This window comes from Acipenser ruthenus, chromosome 20 (genome assembly GCF_902713425.1).
Source record: "Acipenser ruthenus chromosome 20, fAciRut3.2 maternal haplotype, whole genome shotgun sequence".
NCBI lineage: Eukaryota > Metazoa > Chordata > Actinopteri > Acipenseriformes > Acipenseridae > Acipenser > Acipenser ruthenus.
The window spans coordinates 7077041-7092530 of NC_081208.1; the positions used below are offsets into that span (position 1 = coordinate 7077041).

The 15490-nt window shown below is 39.6% G+C and overlaps 1 protein-coding gene across 2 annotated transcripts; it reads right to left on the reverse strand.

Annotated features, from left to right (window-relative positions):
* LOC117432441 (Y-box-binding protein 1-like) lies at window positions 1–12615 on the reverse strand. 2 transcript variants are annotated; one of them, XM_034904492.2, is made up of 8 exons: window positions 12306–12615; window positions 10300–10363; window positions 9626–9659; window positions 9182–9271; window positions 7410–7736; window positions 3893–3990; window positions 1569–1834; window positions 1–357 (listed from the first exon to the last, which is right to left on the reverse strand). In XM_034904492.2, the coding sequence occupies exons 1-7, from the start codon at window positions 12430–12432 to the stop codon at window positions 1600–1602; spliced, it is 975 nt and encodes a 324-aa protein (XP_034760383.1). In that variant the 5' UTR covers window positions 12433–12615; the 3' UTR covers window positions 1–357; window positions 1569–1599. The 2 variants fall into 2 exon arrangements, with proteins under 2 accessions (XP_034760383.1, XP_034760384.1); XM_034904493.2 differs by having other exon boundaries at window positions 3905–3990; window positions 12306–12613.
* Between the last annotated feature and the right edge of the window lie 2875 nt (window positions 12616–15490).

A 15490-nucleotide genomic window follows, 5' to 3' on the forward strand; every position in this document is an offset into this window, starting at 1 on the left:
TCAGAAACTTTGACTTTTATTTGCGCTTGCCTTTGTTTTTAAATTCAGGTTGTACAAATAAATTCAGATTTAATTCTTTAATTTAAAAATGTCAAATTGACCAGATATCAAATTACTTTAAAAACTATTGGTGTAAAAACTTAAGACCGATTTACAAAAAACTTTAACTTTTACCAAAAGAAGTTATGTTTTTAGTTGTCAGATAAAAGTAATGAAAAAATTAGGCTGCATAGATTCTGCAGCCAATCACTGGTATCTGGTCAACTGCATGTAGCAAGCTTTCAAGATCGTCAAGTCAAATCTGTTTCTTATTGCTCTGGTCTTCATTTCCTTTGATGTTTCTTCATGTTGACTAAACTGCAAAAAAAAAAAAAAAACATGATTAGTACAACACTATCAAAGTTCAACAGCTATAAAATTATGCATCATGGTCTATCTTATAATGAAAAGTAAAAACAATCATTTTAGATTAGCATTACTTCTACACACACACACTTTCTTTTACTCAAAACATTCTAGTTTGATAATTTTCAATATCCTTAATTTCTCATTACAGAATGTGTTCAATTAATGCAAGGAGATTGGAAATTCTTAGAATTGTTTGAAAACATGGAAACACACAATAAAAATATTTCAGTGAATTATTAACAGCATGTCAAGTGCAAGTCTCTACTCATTAATTAAATAAATCTGAATACAAAATTGGCTCATGTAGGTTTCTGAAATATGGCCACTGAAGTTATTACTACAATACAAAGTTAAAAATATAGCAAACATTGTGCTTACTTAACTAGTGTCTCCAATATCTTGATCATTTACAAGGCAAATGTCAAGTACAATATTTGCACTATATAAATGCGATACTGAAATGTATGGCAACTGTCTAAATTTGTGGCGCCAAGTACAGCACTTTGCGAAAGACACTAGTCTGTAGCCATTTACTAAAAGCCTTTGCAGTTACTCCATGCAGTTCAATGGCAGGGAGCAAAATAAAGCTTTAGCACTTGACCAAAAATGTCAACGAACCAAACAATAGAAATTGCCCAGTGATGTTGTCAACGTTTGTTTCATCAAACCCACTGCATTACCTCATTTTATTATTTTTATACAAGATTAGTCCCTCAATGAAAACTGCACATTTAAGCAGGGTTTGCAATGCAACTTTGTAAAACAGTAGCTGGGCACAAACCCAAGATTGTGTATTTGGTTAACATCTATGGAAATGGGTTTCCTCTCCAACACTGGCACACAATGGCATGAGCCCTCTGCAGCAAAGCAATCAGCTTTTACAGATAATTCTTTGTATGTGGCCAGGTACCAAACCCTGACACAGTCACGAAGCTACAATAGCAGATTCCAAATCACTTGCAATATAGACAAGATCAACTTTTCCACACACAAGTGCTTCATGGTGTAGATTTGACGGTTCCATTAAAATTAGTTTAAAGAATTCAATGGCGACTAGGTAACGCATGCAAGAGATAGTCTTCATCCGACACCAATTAGCTATCGTGTTACATGTATTAAATGTTAATGGTTGGAAGCCCTTCACTCCCGCTGCTACGTACCCGGACGATGGTGTCGGTGGTAAGCCGGTATTTACTCAGCGCCTCCCTGCTCGGCCGGGGGAGCGGATGTTTTCTCAGCTGCTGGTTCGGCTGCTTTGTTCTCTTTGCCATCTTCAGGTTTATCGCTCTGAGGGCGTCTGCGGCGGTAGTTGTAGTTGCGGCGATACCTGCGCTGGCGTGGCTGCTGGTCCTGGGAGCCGTCGCCTTGGTTCTCCTTGTCCTCCTCATTGGCATCATCCCGGGGTGGTCTGGGACGAGGGGGGCCCCTGCAGACAACCACAGAGGTCACTTTCACATTAAGGGGAAAATCCATGCATGTTTTCAAAAGGCCATGGGGGGGGGGGGCTGGTTTGGAAGGAAATACAATAATGATACTTTGACAGTGCAGCTGACCACATGGCAAATGGGGCTTTCAGTCCTTCTAACATCTATACTCAGAACTGACCACACCTACAAATCTTTGTCAAAAGTAAATGGGATGTCTGTTTCCTATTTAACAGGATTTCATGCATTTTCAGTTGTATTCAATTCTCTCTGTAAAGCTACCTCACCAAGGTAGTCAGCGGATCATTTATTTCATGAAACCTAACATTTAGAGCAAATCCCTGAATAGCCACATAGACAAAAGGAAGCAAGTCAATTGTTTGAGAGGAAGAAGCTGTACTGACATTAGTTTCTCTATAAAATTTAATGACCTCTAGTTGCTTTAAACTTGCAAACTTTATTTTTATGAAGAGCCTATATTTAAGAGCGTTAAAGCACATGCCCTTACATGCACATGAGTTGAAGCAGAAAACATATCAAGACAAGTATTAAATAACGATGCATCTCTGTTTTTGCACACTGTTGCATGTATTTATATTCGTGATAATACAGTATGGCTTTGGTATCTTTGCAAGCCCAGAGATTCCAGAGGCTTAGTCTGCTGCTTATAGTATCAATCTTCTCCAAACATCTGCGTAAGGAACAGTAGTTTCCATGTTGGATTTCATTTTAAGCCCAGGCAAGTATTTCCTTCCCCAGCTTGGGACAGTGTCAGCTACTCACTTTAGAAGCATCTTGCATCTTACCTCTCATGCCCCAGACCAACCAGCTATGCTGAAATAATTGGTTGACATTAACCTCCTAAACCATGGACAGTTTTAACCCTTTGCGGTCCTATGTCAGACCTGGTCTGACATCGCAATTCTCCCTTTCCAGTCCAATGTCGGACCCTGTCCAATATCAAAAAGATGTAAAAAACAGGTCTCTAGTCACTTTTTCTCCGGAAAAAGCAGAGAACCATTAAAAAAAAAAAAAAGGGGGGGGGGGGGGGGGGCGCGTATTTCATGAATACAGATAGCCCCGACACCATAGATAAGACATAAACAAACAAGATAGCTGCTTCTGCATCCAGCGCTCAAAGAATCAGACATTTGCAGGGCTTTTTATTAGATGTTATAGTAATAAAATAACGACTTAGATCGCATTATTGAGGAGTTTGGTGATAAAACGAGTGATCAGGAGATGATATCAGTGTATGCAGTATTATGTAAAGGTATGTGAAAAATACAGCGAACGAGGGGTGGGGCGGGGCTGGAGATACAGTACTGAGTGTCCTGTTGATATGCAGTGCCTTTTAAACCTGTTTTACTGTGAAAAAAAGTACTTTTAAAACAGTGCGTCTAAAATAAACTATGCCTGTGAATTAATTGGACCTGACGCGCCGGATACGAGCTGAATAAATGAACCGCTAAGGGTTAAATTCTGTCGACTCAATTTAGTGCTCATAGAAGTAGTCAAGGGACAACGGCAATGGCTACAACTAAAACACCCTCCAAATTGTGTAGCAGTTTTATGATGTGGACTAACTTCTATTGGGGGCCAAGTTTAGACAACTAACCCAATTTGAGATTAGAGTTGGATTTGAACAGCATTAAAGTCAGACCAGAGTCCCTCCTTTGCTAGTCAGGCATGACTCCTCAGATACATACAGTGAAGGATCAGACACCAATGTCATTTAGGGTTAGTAAGCAGTCAAAGAACTTATCCACAAACAGGAAATACAGAAACCCAAGTGGGACATTATAAAATGTAAAAAAAAATACAAGAAAAAGCAGTTGCAATTCAGTGTAGTACTGCAACAACGTTGATTTTGCTTGTTGATTGTTCAGCTAACTGGCTGACACTTAATCAGAAGAATACAAGGCGGCAAGGAGAGAAATGTCCTATTTGTTTATCAAGTGACTGAATATAGTAAATTTAGGCTGTTTAGTCCTTTTGCCGACGACCCCTCCCATCAACTCGTTGTTGCAGCTCTAACTCAGTGAACACAACATGCAAACCTTGCTCTGAACCTTGGTCGGTAGCCTCTGTAGTAGTTCTGCCTCATTGGTTTAGCACCCTGGTCAACAGCACCTTGGTTCTCTTCTCCTTCACCTCCCTGCAATACAAAACGTAAATTTACATTAAAGAACTCGGAAAAACATTGTGGTTTCCAGGAGATATGGCTCATTAATACCTACAGTACGACCAATCTGAAATTCATGGAACAGTATGGGGTCATCATATTAACAGCATGACACGTAGCTTCTAAACCAAAGCCAGAAAGAAAAGGGAGTATATTTAAACAATTACCAATTGTAGCACACCTTGTGCTATATGAATTCTTATCTGAAAAGATAAGCAGAATTATAAAAGGTGGATACCTGTATGCAGCTGCCACCTCACATTAGCACTCTGCTACATAAAAGCATACAACAAACACCAAGGGTCAATTGCAACGTACCACTTCCTTACTAACATGGTACTAAATCCAGGTTTGATTCAACTCCTGTTAACCATTAAATTGGTCTAAATTAAACCCTACTACAACATACCAAACACCTAAACCAGTTTTAAACCAGCTCTATTTAAAAGACAAATGCCGCAAATTAACCTTTCTTTGCGAATTCATCTACACAGCAAGTAGGTTGTATCTTGTAATACTGAATATGCCTACATGAAACCCAAAACAATTTAAAAATAGCGTTTAAATTACTATATTGCATATGGTTTACAAAGCTTACCAGCAATGTCTGGAAAACTAGCAGTGAACTACAGCACCAAGCAAGTGTTCCTGGTGGAATGCTAACTTTTGACAAACTGTACCTAATTTGGAATTAGTTGAGTGTTCTGAAAGGGTTCCTGGTATTTCTAGTGTCTTCAGTATCTGTGATAATCTAACAATGTGCACCCCATAGATTAGGTAGGAAACAGAACCATATATGGTATCTATGATGAAATCCAGTTTACATTAACTTTTATTCTTAGTATTTCATTTATTGAAACATGCTATTTTTTGGTTAGCATATCTAGGGATTCTGTTTTTCAGTTTATTTTATTTTTCAGTGCTTATTTTTAGCTAGAGTTTTATGTAAATCGTTTTCCAGGGCTTGTTTTTTTTTTTATATACGGTATGAAATTGTTTTTTTGGGGTGTTTTTTCTTTCTGGTCAAAATATGTATAGTAGTAATTCGACAGTACTTGCACACTTAAATTGTACCTTCTTTCCTTTGCTGTCTTCCACAATGAAATCCTTGTGCCCAAAATCAGGCACATTTTTCTGGGGATTGTGTAGGCTTTTTTAAAACATTGCCACAATTTGCAATTCTGTTTTAAATCCTCCATATCTTAAATACAGCTTTAACCCTTTGCAGTCCTATGTCGGACCAGGTCCGACATTACAATTTTCCCTTTCCGGTACGTCAAAAAGAGACATAAAGCACAGGTCTCTAGTCGTTTTTTCTCTGGAAAAAGCCAAGAAAACCATTCAATGGCCAAGTGAGACCGATAGGAGCCAGGGAAAAAAAAAAGGGGGGGATCGGAGCAATACATATAGCCCCGGCACACAGCGATAACACGGACATAAACAAGATAGCTGCTTCGCATCCAGCACTCAAAGAATATCAGACATTTGCAGAGCTTTGAGACGTTATAGTAATAAAATAATGACTTGGATCGCATTATTGAGGAGTTTGGTGATAAAACAAGTGATCAGGAGATGACTTATCAGTATGCACGACTATGAAGAGGTATGTGAAAAATACAGCTAACAAGGGGTGGGGCGGGGCTGGAGATGCAGTACTGAGTGTCCTGTTGATATGCAGTGCCTTTTAAACCTGTACTGTGAAAAAAAAAAAATTAAAACAGTGCGTCTAAAATAAACTGCGTGTGAAAATAAATTGGACCCGACGAGCCCAAGATGCGCTGAATAAATGGACCGCTAAGGGTTAAATCCCACGAACAAGCCTCCATTCCTAATTGTAACCTTGTTTCAAATCTTGCAAGCGAGTCTCCAATAGAAATGCAGGAATGTGCTGCCACTCAGTTGGGGTAGGTTTCAAGTATTCAGAACAAATCAATAACAGATACAAGTCAGTAAGGAGGGACATTGCCCAGCTGCACTGGGAAAGGTAGTTTGAAGGTTTCATTATTATTATTATTTTTTAAAGGGGTGGTCAGTGTGAATGGAGTAACCATTGCCACTGTTATCCAGTGTTTATTGGCTATACAACGATTACATTTTTTTTTTTTTTTGTTAAAACCGAAAATCAGAAGCCCTAATTCTACCACAGTCCTGCAGTCCACAGTCCGGCCCCTATAGAATTTTACATACTGTTTTAAATAAAAACAAATAAGAATTTGGGTAGCAACTTAATATAACCCCTTTTCACAAAATTCAAATTTTGCACCAATATAAAAAAAAAGTCTAAAAATAATTTAAGGCACAGCAAGCGCAGTACCTGTTGTTCGCAAAAGCACTTGGCTACTTACATCAATTTGTTAAACCACATTTTCTCAATAAAATAAAAACAGCAAATGGATATGTTTTATACATGAGGTTGTAATATATTTGTCAGGGGTGGCCGGTTAACAATGTTCGCTTGCTCGCCGGACCCCCAGTCTCTTATTAATGAATTGTGCTTCCCTTCTGGGTGATGTGCGTTTCATTTCCCCCTCTCGTGTGACACTGGCACATCAACAATGCCGTTACTTTGCAGAAAGACAGAAAATGTTTAAGCTGTTTAAATATTAAAATAAAATTCACAAGTCTAACTCTGTCTAACTTTAAATTAATGTTTATGAATACTCATTTGTTCAATTTTGTTCTTTGTCTTTGAATTTGGGATTGATTTAAATTCAGGGACAACTTAATTTAAATAAATACACATTTAAATTTGAGTACATTTCGGTGTGTTTAATTTATTTCTTATTTCAACATCACTATTTCTGAATGTATGAAAACCAAACAATTAAATGCTTTAGCCATGTTATCAATTGGGGAAAAAAACAAAAACAAAAAATGACATGATAGCTGACATTCGTGACTAATACAGTAAATCGAAAAATTTGCCAAGATAAGACATCGCAGAGCAAAATTTTGTATCGCTACCAACAAGAAACAGACCCAATGGACAGTGCTTCTACCACCGAGGCTGGCCCCCTGACCCCAACCCCCCTGTACCCCCTCACCCCGACGCCCCCCTCACCCCAGACCCCCTCACCTGCATCTGAGGTGTGAACACCTGAAGATTTTTGCTACCAGCCACCACCGATATTTGTATATCTAATACTGCCCCTTCAGATAGTAGAGAGCCCAGTTAAACCTGCTGTTACATGGTCTAAAAGAGACCACAAAATGGGCTTAAATTAAGACACCGCTGGTACGTTTACACCTAGAACTAAATTGGCAAGTTGCAACTGAGCTCATAGACTGGCCTTTAAGACTTGTTTTGAAGTTTAAACCTCAATTAAAATCGATTTAAGTGGTACATTGTAAATTGACCGAAAGGAGTTTGAAGCATGTAGATCCAGGCTTACCTCTGTGCTTTCCCCACGCGGTGAGGTGTTGGTGTACGGTGGACGGCGTCCATAGCGCCTCTGGACGTAGTAGGGTGGGTAGCGTCTCTTGGGGAAGGGAGGACGGCGCTGCTGGGGCTGGATTTCCCCCTCAGGCACACTCTCCTGGCCCTGCCCCTCTCTCTTCTCACTTCCCTCGCCCTCACCATCACTCTGGTAGTTCTGTGGGTAATCGGGTGGGGGGCCCCTGCGACGGGGGTAGCGCCTGTAACGATTGCGGTCTGCTGCGTATTTGCTTCCCTGAACTGGAACTCCCCCTGGACCAGTAACGTTGGCTGCTTCTGCACCCTGATGAGGAAAAAAAAAAAAAAAAAGGGACAGACATATCTGGTTAACTACTAACCCACAGACAACTTTTGATTTCTTGTACATGATCATCTTGTAGCTAGAGGCTCAAAAACGTAATCAATTACCCATCATTTTTGTTGATAACATGGGTTAGTACACAAGTAGAAGAAAGAGACAAAGTTTTATAAATGTCTCAAGCAGCAATACAATGTAGTACATAAAACAAATGGAAGCAGAGAGTACTTTTAAGAGGGGAACCTAACTGGGGCAATGTACTGAGTGGGGTGCTGCAGGGCTCTGTCCGTGGACCACTCATGTTTCTAATCTACACCAACTACTTATATTTGGCACAAACCAGTCAAATTTGCAGATGACAAAACTTGGGGCAGTGGCAGAGACGTTTAAGAACTGGGCAGAAATGTGGCAAATGAAATTCAATATCAACAAATGTAAAATGTTACATGCCGGTCACAGAAACGTGCGATCCAGACACCAAACTGAGGGAATAGAACTAGAACAGCAGGAGAAAGACTGTGGTGCTGTAATAGATTCATCGCTGTCAGCAAATCACACAGTGCAGGGATGCAACAAAAAAGCTAACTGAATGCTTGGGTATACAGCCATAAAAGTGTAGAGTACAAATCCAAGGAGGTTATAATAAGACTGTACAATGCACTGGTGAGATTACATTATAAATACTGTCTAATTCTGGGCACCACAGCACCAAATGGACATCGTGGCCCTGGAGAGTCCAAAGAGCAACGTCCTGGGATAGTCTTAAAGGACTGAGCTACAAGGAAATTAATTTAGCTTGGAACAAAGAAGAATACGGGAGGAAAGTTAAGTACAGTACAGTCGTGTGCCTATTGCAGTCTCGCCCAATTTACTAAAGCTTTAAAAACAAAGTGGTCCAAATGAGAACTAGAAAAGTAGACAGGACCTTCACTTATGAAACAAACTTACTAGTAGATTCTTCAAGCACATTACATCTATCCCATAATATTGTTATTTTACTACAACCCCTGGGAAATAAAAATAAAGAATGTGAAATATCATTGCACCATAGTAGACAAAATGCATTGCATTACTCTATACAAGTCTACAGGTCTCCACACACCAGACGCCCCCCTCCACAACGACAGGTATCCATCATTTTGGATACTGCTTCACCCTGCTGGACCATGTGCACTGAAGCTGTTCTTCCATCGCTCAATGCCCTAGTTGAGCATGTCAAATAGCAAAATATAGGATTCAATCCTATTTATTTTGCATTGCTCCAGTGCCGCTCCTGCGTCACCTGTGGTGTGAAAGAGACTTATCAAAAGTACAGGTTCTACTCATTGACGCATCGCTGCACAGCTCCGCTTGTCGCATCACACCTGGTGGGTAGCAACCTTTACTGCTTGTGGTTTAAAAAAAATAATAAATTGAAAAAGCCAAGTTACCTTCTCTCCTTCTACCACATCAAACTCTACCGTCTCCCCGTCTCCAACACTGCGCAGATATTTCCTTGGGTTGTTTTTCTTAATGGCAGTCTGGAAAACAAGCAATTGAAATGTGAACAGTGTATCCTACCCAAATAACCCGCCATCAGCATGCAATGTGAACAAGCAGCTGTTATATGGCCAAAGACAAAACTACATGAGATAGCATTCAAAACATCCAAGTGATACATTGCTATGTTGTGGGTATATCCAATACTGAGAAGTATAAGAAATCTTACCGTTCAAAAGTCAATTGACAATTTTCTGGTGAAATTAACCCCAATTACTAATTCCCTAAACCAGACCCCCCCCCCTCCCCCCTCCCACATTCCCCATTTTATGTGAAGTAGATTACACACAAGTGGACCACACTTTTGTACGGAAGATATTCGCATCTATACTAACCTGGTGTACAAAGACATCATCTTTTGTGTCGTCCCTAAGAAAAACAAAAACACACATTAAGTGTTAAAGTGCATATACTTTTCTTCAGGGGAATTGTACTAATTACATGAGTTGAATAATTGTGTGGAGAATATTTAGTTTTTGTTTTTTTTTGTTTTGTTTTTTTTTTTGGGGGGGGGGGGGGGTCTACATCAATTCATCATTAAACTGCCTCATGGTACCACAGATTACACCGTCTCATTGCAGCAAGACCATTGGGGTAATTCTGCAATACAACAAAACAGTTGTTCTTCCCCCCCCCCCCCCCCCCCCCCCAATTCATAGCATTCTTTGAAATATCTGCACATTCCAAAGTGAAGTAAAAAATCAGAAGCAGAGAAAATGGAGACAAGTTATATTTGCACTCCTTCAAGAAATGGGCTGTTGGATTAAGGCCTACAGTAGCAGCTTTAAAAAGCACAGAATTAGAGTGCAAGCCTAAAATGGATAGCTACCATACTTAAATGGGGTCAAACAAAGCTTCAATTTTATTATAACGCAAACGCAAGAGAAGATGTGGACTCAGTGTAGTACATTAGCTAGTATGTAATTCAGTACACTTAACAGAACTTTATCCAATGCACATGGTGTAATGTCACACAATTTAGGGTGTAAAAGTACCAAGTCTAACAAACCTGTTGATGAAACCGTAGCCGTTTCTTACGTTAAACCACTTCACTGTTCCCAGGACCTTTGTTGCTGTAAAAGAAAATAAATCAATGACAAAATGGATATAGATGCAGTTCTAGGAATTAAAGTTATCCATAATCAACAGTAGACATGGGACTCTTACCCAGAACGATTATTTCGACTTTAATAAGATTCCGTTGGGTATTTACATGTCTTGTTTCGTACTCTAAACAGTAAATTTAGAAACAACTCCTACTGTAATACATCCAGACAACAACTTAGAAACTGAAGCACTAGGCAACATGGCCGCTTGAAGTATCTGGATACTATAATTAACCTGGAAGTGGGGTGCTTTTAATAGACAATGATGTGAAGCTTAGCTGTCAGCGATTTAACAAGTGAAACTACTCCACGGGCCTATTTTGAAAACACATTCCCCACCACTGCCTCAAAGTATGTCATATTTGATTTCTCAAGCTAAACGAGACTGCATGTTAATTATAAGGAATTTAACTCGGATATGTATTTTAGTGACACGACTACCACACTTAAAATACTGCACATTACTGAAAAACATCGTTGTGTCAGACCAATTGCACATTCTTCCCGGAACAAGCCTGATAGCAACCGGTTTACAAGGAAGTGCTGAGTTTACACGTGGTTGAAAATACAACCTCCGTAGTTATTTTAATATATACACAATTACTCAAACATTTTAGATTAAACAAACTACTAACCGTACAATAAGTTACCAGAGGGCATTTGTGTCATATAAAAATTAAATTAAAAAAGCTGAACAAGAAATGCGACATTTCATTCGGAGCATACATTTAAATCGCTTGTTTCGGGTACCATGAGGTTGGAACCAAGCCAACGCATCTAGCGCAAACCCGGCCCAGAATCCGCGCCAAATGTACAGACACATACAAAACAAGACCGAGGTGAAATGTTTTTAAACAGTCGCTAAATATCACAGGCATTCTGTTTATTTGATTTCCAAACGATTTTATGCAGGGGGTGACTGCGTAAAACCCGTTTTTCTAGACAAAAGAGACGCTATCCTAACCAAACACTACGGCGGACATTTTGGAAATACAACCAAGTTCCTGCTAAAGTCACTCTACTAAAACAGCGACGATTGGTACCGGTGCGATGATTTATATTAATAGTACTCGGGAAACTTCGACTTCTTTTGTTAATATAAAGAGCATCTGCGTAACTCATGAGCATTTGGGCAACAAACGAGCCGTTTTACCAATTTGTTTGAGTACTGTACAACACTATTAAACAAAGGGGTCTTCAGCCGCAGGTCTGTACGGTACAGTACACTACGGAGTCGGTCTTGGTGGAGGCAGATGATTAAAACAGACCATTTAAAAGAGAAGTCTGGGTTAAAATACCACCGCCACAGGGTTAAGATGAAGATCTAGTTCAAGTTCACTGACAACCCCGCCTGCTGAACCAGGAAACCAAGACCACTCAACCCCAGCACCCACCAAACTGAACGCCATGCGCTCCCTTCATGGGCCCAGTTAAAACCTAACTGAACCCACTCCAGTCGCTAACATTACTATCCACACGAGTAGCCCCTCTCGTGGCCCACCAGAACCTCCACCCTGTAATCCACCCCTTTTTTCCGGTCCAATCAAACCCGCCCACCCGGCGGTACTTCGGAACCCATGCGCTCCCCACGCAATCTAATGCCGGGTAACATGCCACAGATGCGTTACCAAACTTCCAAGATACCCGGCCCGCGAATCGGGCCGAACTAGAACACTTTTTCCAGAACTCAAATACAAAATGCAGCTCGTGGTATGGCCCTTTCTTACCGTTTGCCCAACCGACTTTTTACACAAAGAAAATCAAACGATAACACACTAGGGGTACCAATGAAAAAAAAAGACACAATTAACACATTCCTATACCAACATCGTGGTGGGGGGTGGTTCTTATTAAGGAAAATTACATAACAGTTTCTGTCGGATTAAAAAGCCTTATCCCAGCTACTTACCGATGACCTTCTTATCCCCAGCGGGAGCCACCGCTGCCGGGCTGGATGGGCTCTCCGCTTCGGCGGCCTGCTGTGGCGGCGGCGGCGGCGGCGCCTGCTGCTGCTGCGTCTCGGCCTCGCTGCTCATGGTGGTTTCTGGATGGTATCCTAAACTTTTGCCGGCGGTGGCTGTCTAGTGTGTTTTCCCGGTGCTGGATGGTAACCTGGGCCGGCGGTGGTGGGGCTGCTGCCTTCGGGCTCTCGACGTTCCTTTCTCCGCTCCCTTTGCCGATCGAACTGGACGGAATGCGAGCTGACACCGGACAATATTGTTTGCAAGTTCTTCTCCCATTCTGCATTGTAATTGGTCATTACGTGTGTCCATCGTCGTAAACCCCGCCCAGATATTCAGCTAATGGTTGAACTATCGTTCACTGTGAATACATACCTTAATTACGTATATGACTGGAGCGCCAGCCTGGCTGTAAGTCCCACAAAATAATTACGCCGCGCACTAGCAGCTGTGATTGGTTAAGTAGTCTTCCATAATATGAGCTCCATTTATTCCGTCTAGGATTCGTTTACCAAACTGTCACTTACAGCCAAACTTCGTTAACAAAGGAGGAAAGACCGATCAACTAATTGTCTCTACTTTCTAGGAACTTTTTTTAAGTTTACTGGTGGGGCAGATAGGCAGTAAAGATGCCGCCCATGATGCAGAGCCATTGGCAAAAAACGTACATAACTGTTCAGTTGAAAGTCACACGCATTAAAATAAAAGTGATGGAATGAGATTGGTAAATAACTGGAAACAAAAGTTTCAAAGTTACGATTAAGTCTCTTAATACAGACTGTTAAACATTATTTCTTGGAGTTTTTCTGGCTACTTATTTTGATCATGGGATCATATGCTATGCAGTACTATAAATGTAAGTTTAACATTTGTTTACTAATTAAAAAGACGTTTTTACGCCCTGCGAAATTGATAATAAATAAAAAGACGCCAATTCTCAAGTGGTAAAAACGCAACTGCGATTTAATTACTTTAAATTAAGCTGTATCTCCTCATCTAAACTGAGTGTCACATTTTCAGCAGGAGGTTTTCACGGTGTCACAGATTTTACCCGTAAATTTAAAAAACTGTTTCTCAAATGACAATTTGACACGCCACGTTTCACAATATCATTTTGATATTATGGGTTCCCACTCCTACCAGCATGTGCTTATGTTGGAAGCTTGTCTATTAATAGACATTCTGAGAAATAGTGGGAAGAGGCCAATTTAAAATCCTGCCGTACTGCAATATCATTCAAATGTATGTTCTATAGCACTGGATAAGAAAGCGTGATAAAAAAAATTCACGCATCAAATTAAATTAAATTAAATTAAATTAAATTAAATTAAATTAAATAATTATTGTTTGAAAAATAAGCCATTAGCAATTCTAATAATTTTGTATTTATGTTTTCTTCAATCTTGCTCAAATGTTACTGTTTTAAAAGTACTTGCCGTATATATAAAATAAAAACGACATTGATATTGAAAATTAGGGACATAGTGTGGCACCAGAAATATTAGATTAATGGCTAACAAACACTAGCTTTCAAGACCTCCACAGTATTTTCTTCAGTTGTAAGTGGACATTTAAAGAAACATTTGTTATTGTTTGGATCTGCGGAATTGTCAAATTTTGGGAATAAAACATTCCATTCTCCTGGTAACTGAATGGAATGCTGAAAATAGTCCATTTATACATTTCAATGATAGTAGGCCATAAGGGCAAGCTTGATGTTATTTTTGTTTTGTAATGAGAATTTAGCAGCCATTGTCATTTCTATAAACTGATGCTAAATCCATGAAACACAAGGCATCTTTCAGGCAACTATTTCTGGCGATTTCTGAAGAAACATCTTGTAGGTGGCATTATTAACGGCATCTTTAAACAGCTCCAGTCTTCAGTAAGTTGTTTCGTATTATGAGAGATAGATATTCAAAGCTTAAAAGTTGGCGCTCGCATTATAAAATTGGATCAAAATAAGAAAAAAAAACAGCAAAATGGCACAAGTGGGTCTACACGGGTTCTGATATGCATGGAAACAATATGAATGTGGCAAATACAGTCAATCAGAGTTCCAGTAAAGGTGAAACAGCTTCCCTATTTTTCGTCTGCACTTTCAGCCAAAATTTTCTTCTTATAGATCCCTGTCTTTAGAGTAATAAAGACCTTACCACCATATTCAGACAACACCTTAGTGTTACAGGGCTCACTTACAGTAAGTGTGCAAAGTGTTTCCAATTGAGAAAGCTCATCTAAAGGACCATTAACATTTAAGTGTTGTTTCTGAAGGTGGCTTTACATTTTTTTAATGCATTTATTTGTTGGTTGATCTAGCCTCTGATTAAAGTGATCTTTTTTAGTGTACCCATTAAAAGAAAAAAAAAATCATATCAGTAAAGAAAGGTAACAGTACCTGTCTCCCAGTTTTGTTACTCTATACTCTTCTATTAGCATTGGGATGGAGGAAAAGTACATGAAGAGAACAGAGCTGACACCCCCATTGTTCCATGACAATGCCACAGGAGCCGAGATACCCGCTCCATCAGCACCATGCTGGGCTGTCTATCGATGTTTAGGTTACCGCCAGACAGACATTCATACATGAATCTCCCAATCACAAACATTATTGGAATCAAGGGTCTGCAAGATGGGGATTTTGCCTACAAGTGATGGTCAGAAATGAAATATTTACTAATGCACCTTTAATGGCACTACCACAGGGTCTGTTTACAGGAATGATCTTGTCTATTGCCACATTCTTATTTCCATGTGCATCAAATCCTATAGAGGCCAACTTGCCTCCACTATCTTTCAACAATACCATTTTTTAATAATGATAACATCTCCTCATCCTGCTAAACCAGCTGTTTAAAGCGCATGCCTGACCTTACAATGAGCAAAAGCAGATACACATTGAGAAAAAAGAATGTGCCAACAGACAAGTTATTTCTGCAAATAACCCCCATGTCCTTTCAGTACCACATGCATAGTTCTATACTGTTCAATCAGGCCTATATAACAAATAACAAAGTTTACTGTAACTAACTTTAAATTGATCGGTAAATATACAAAAATATTTAAATAAAATGCATATAGGACTTGGAAACACAAATAGCAGTTATTGTAGCCTAAACTGGCTACAGTACCA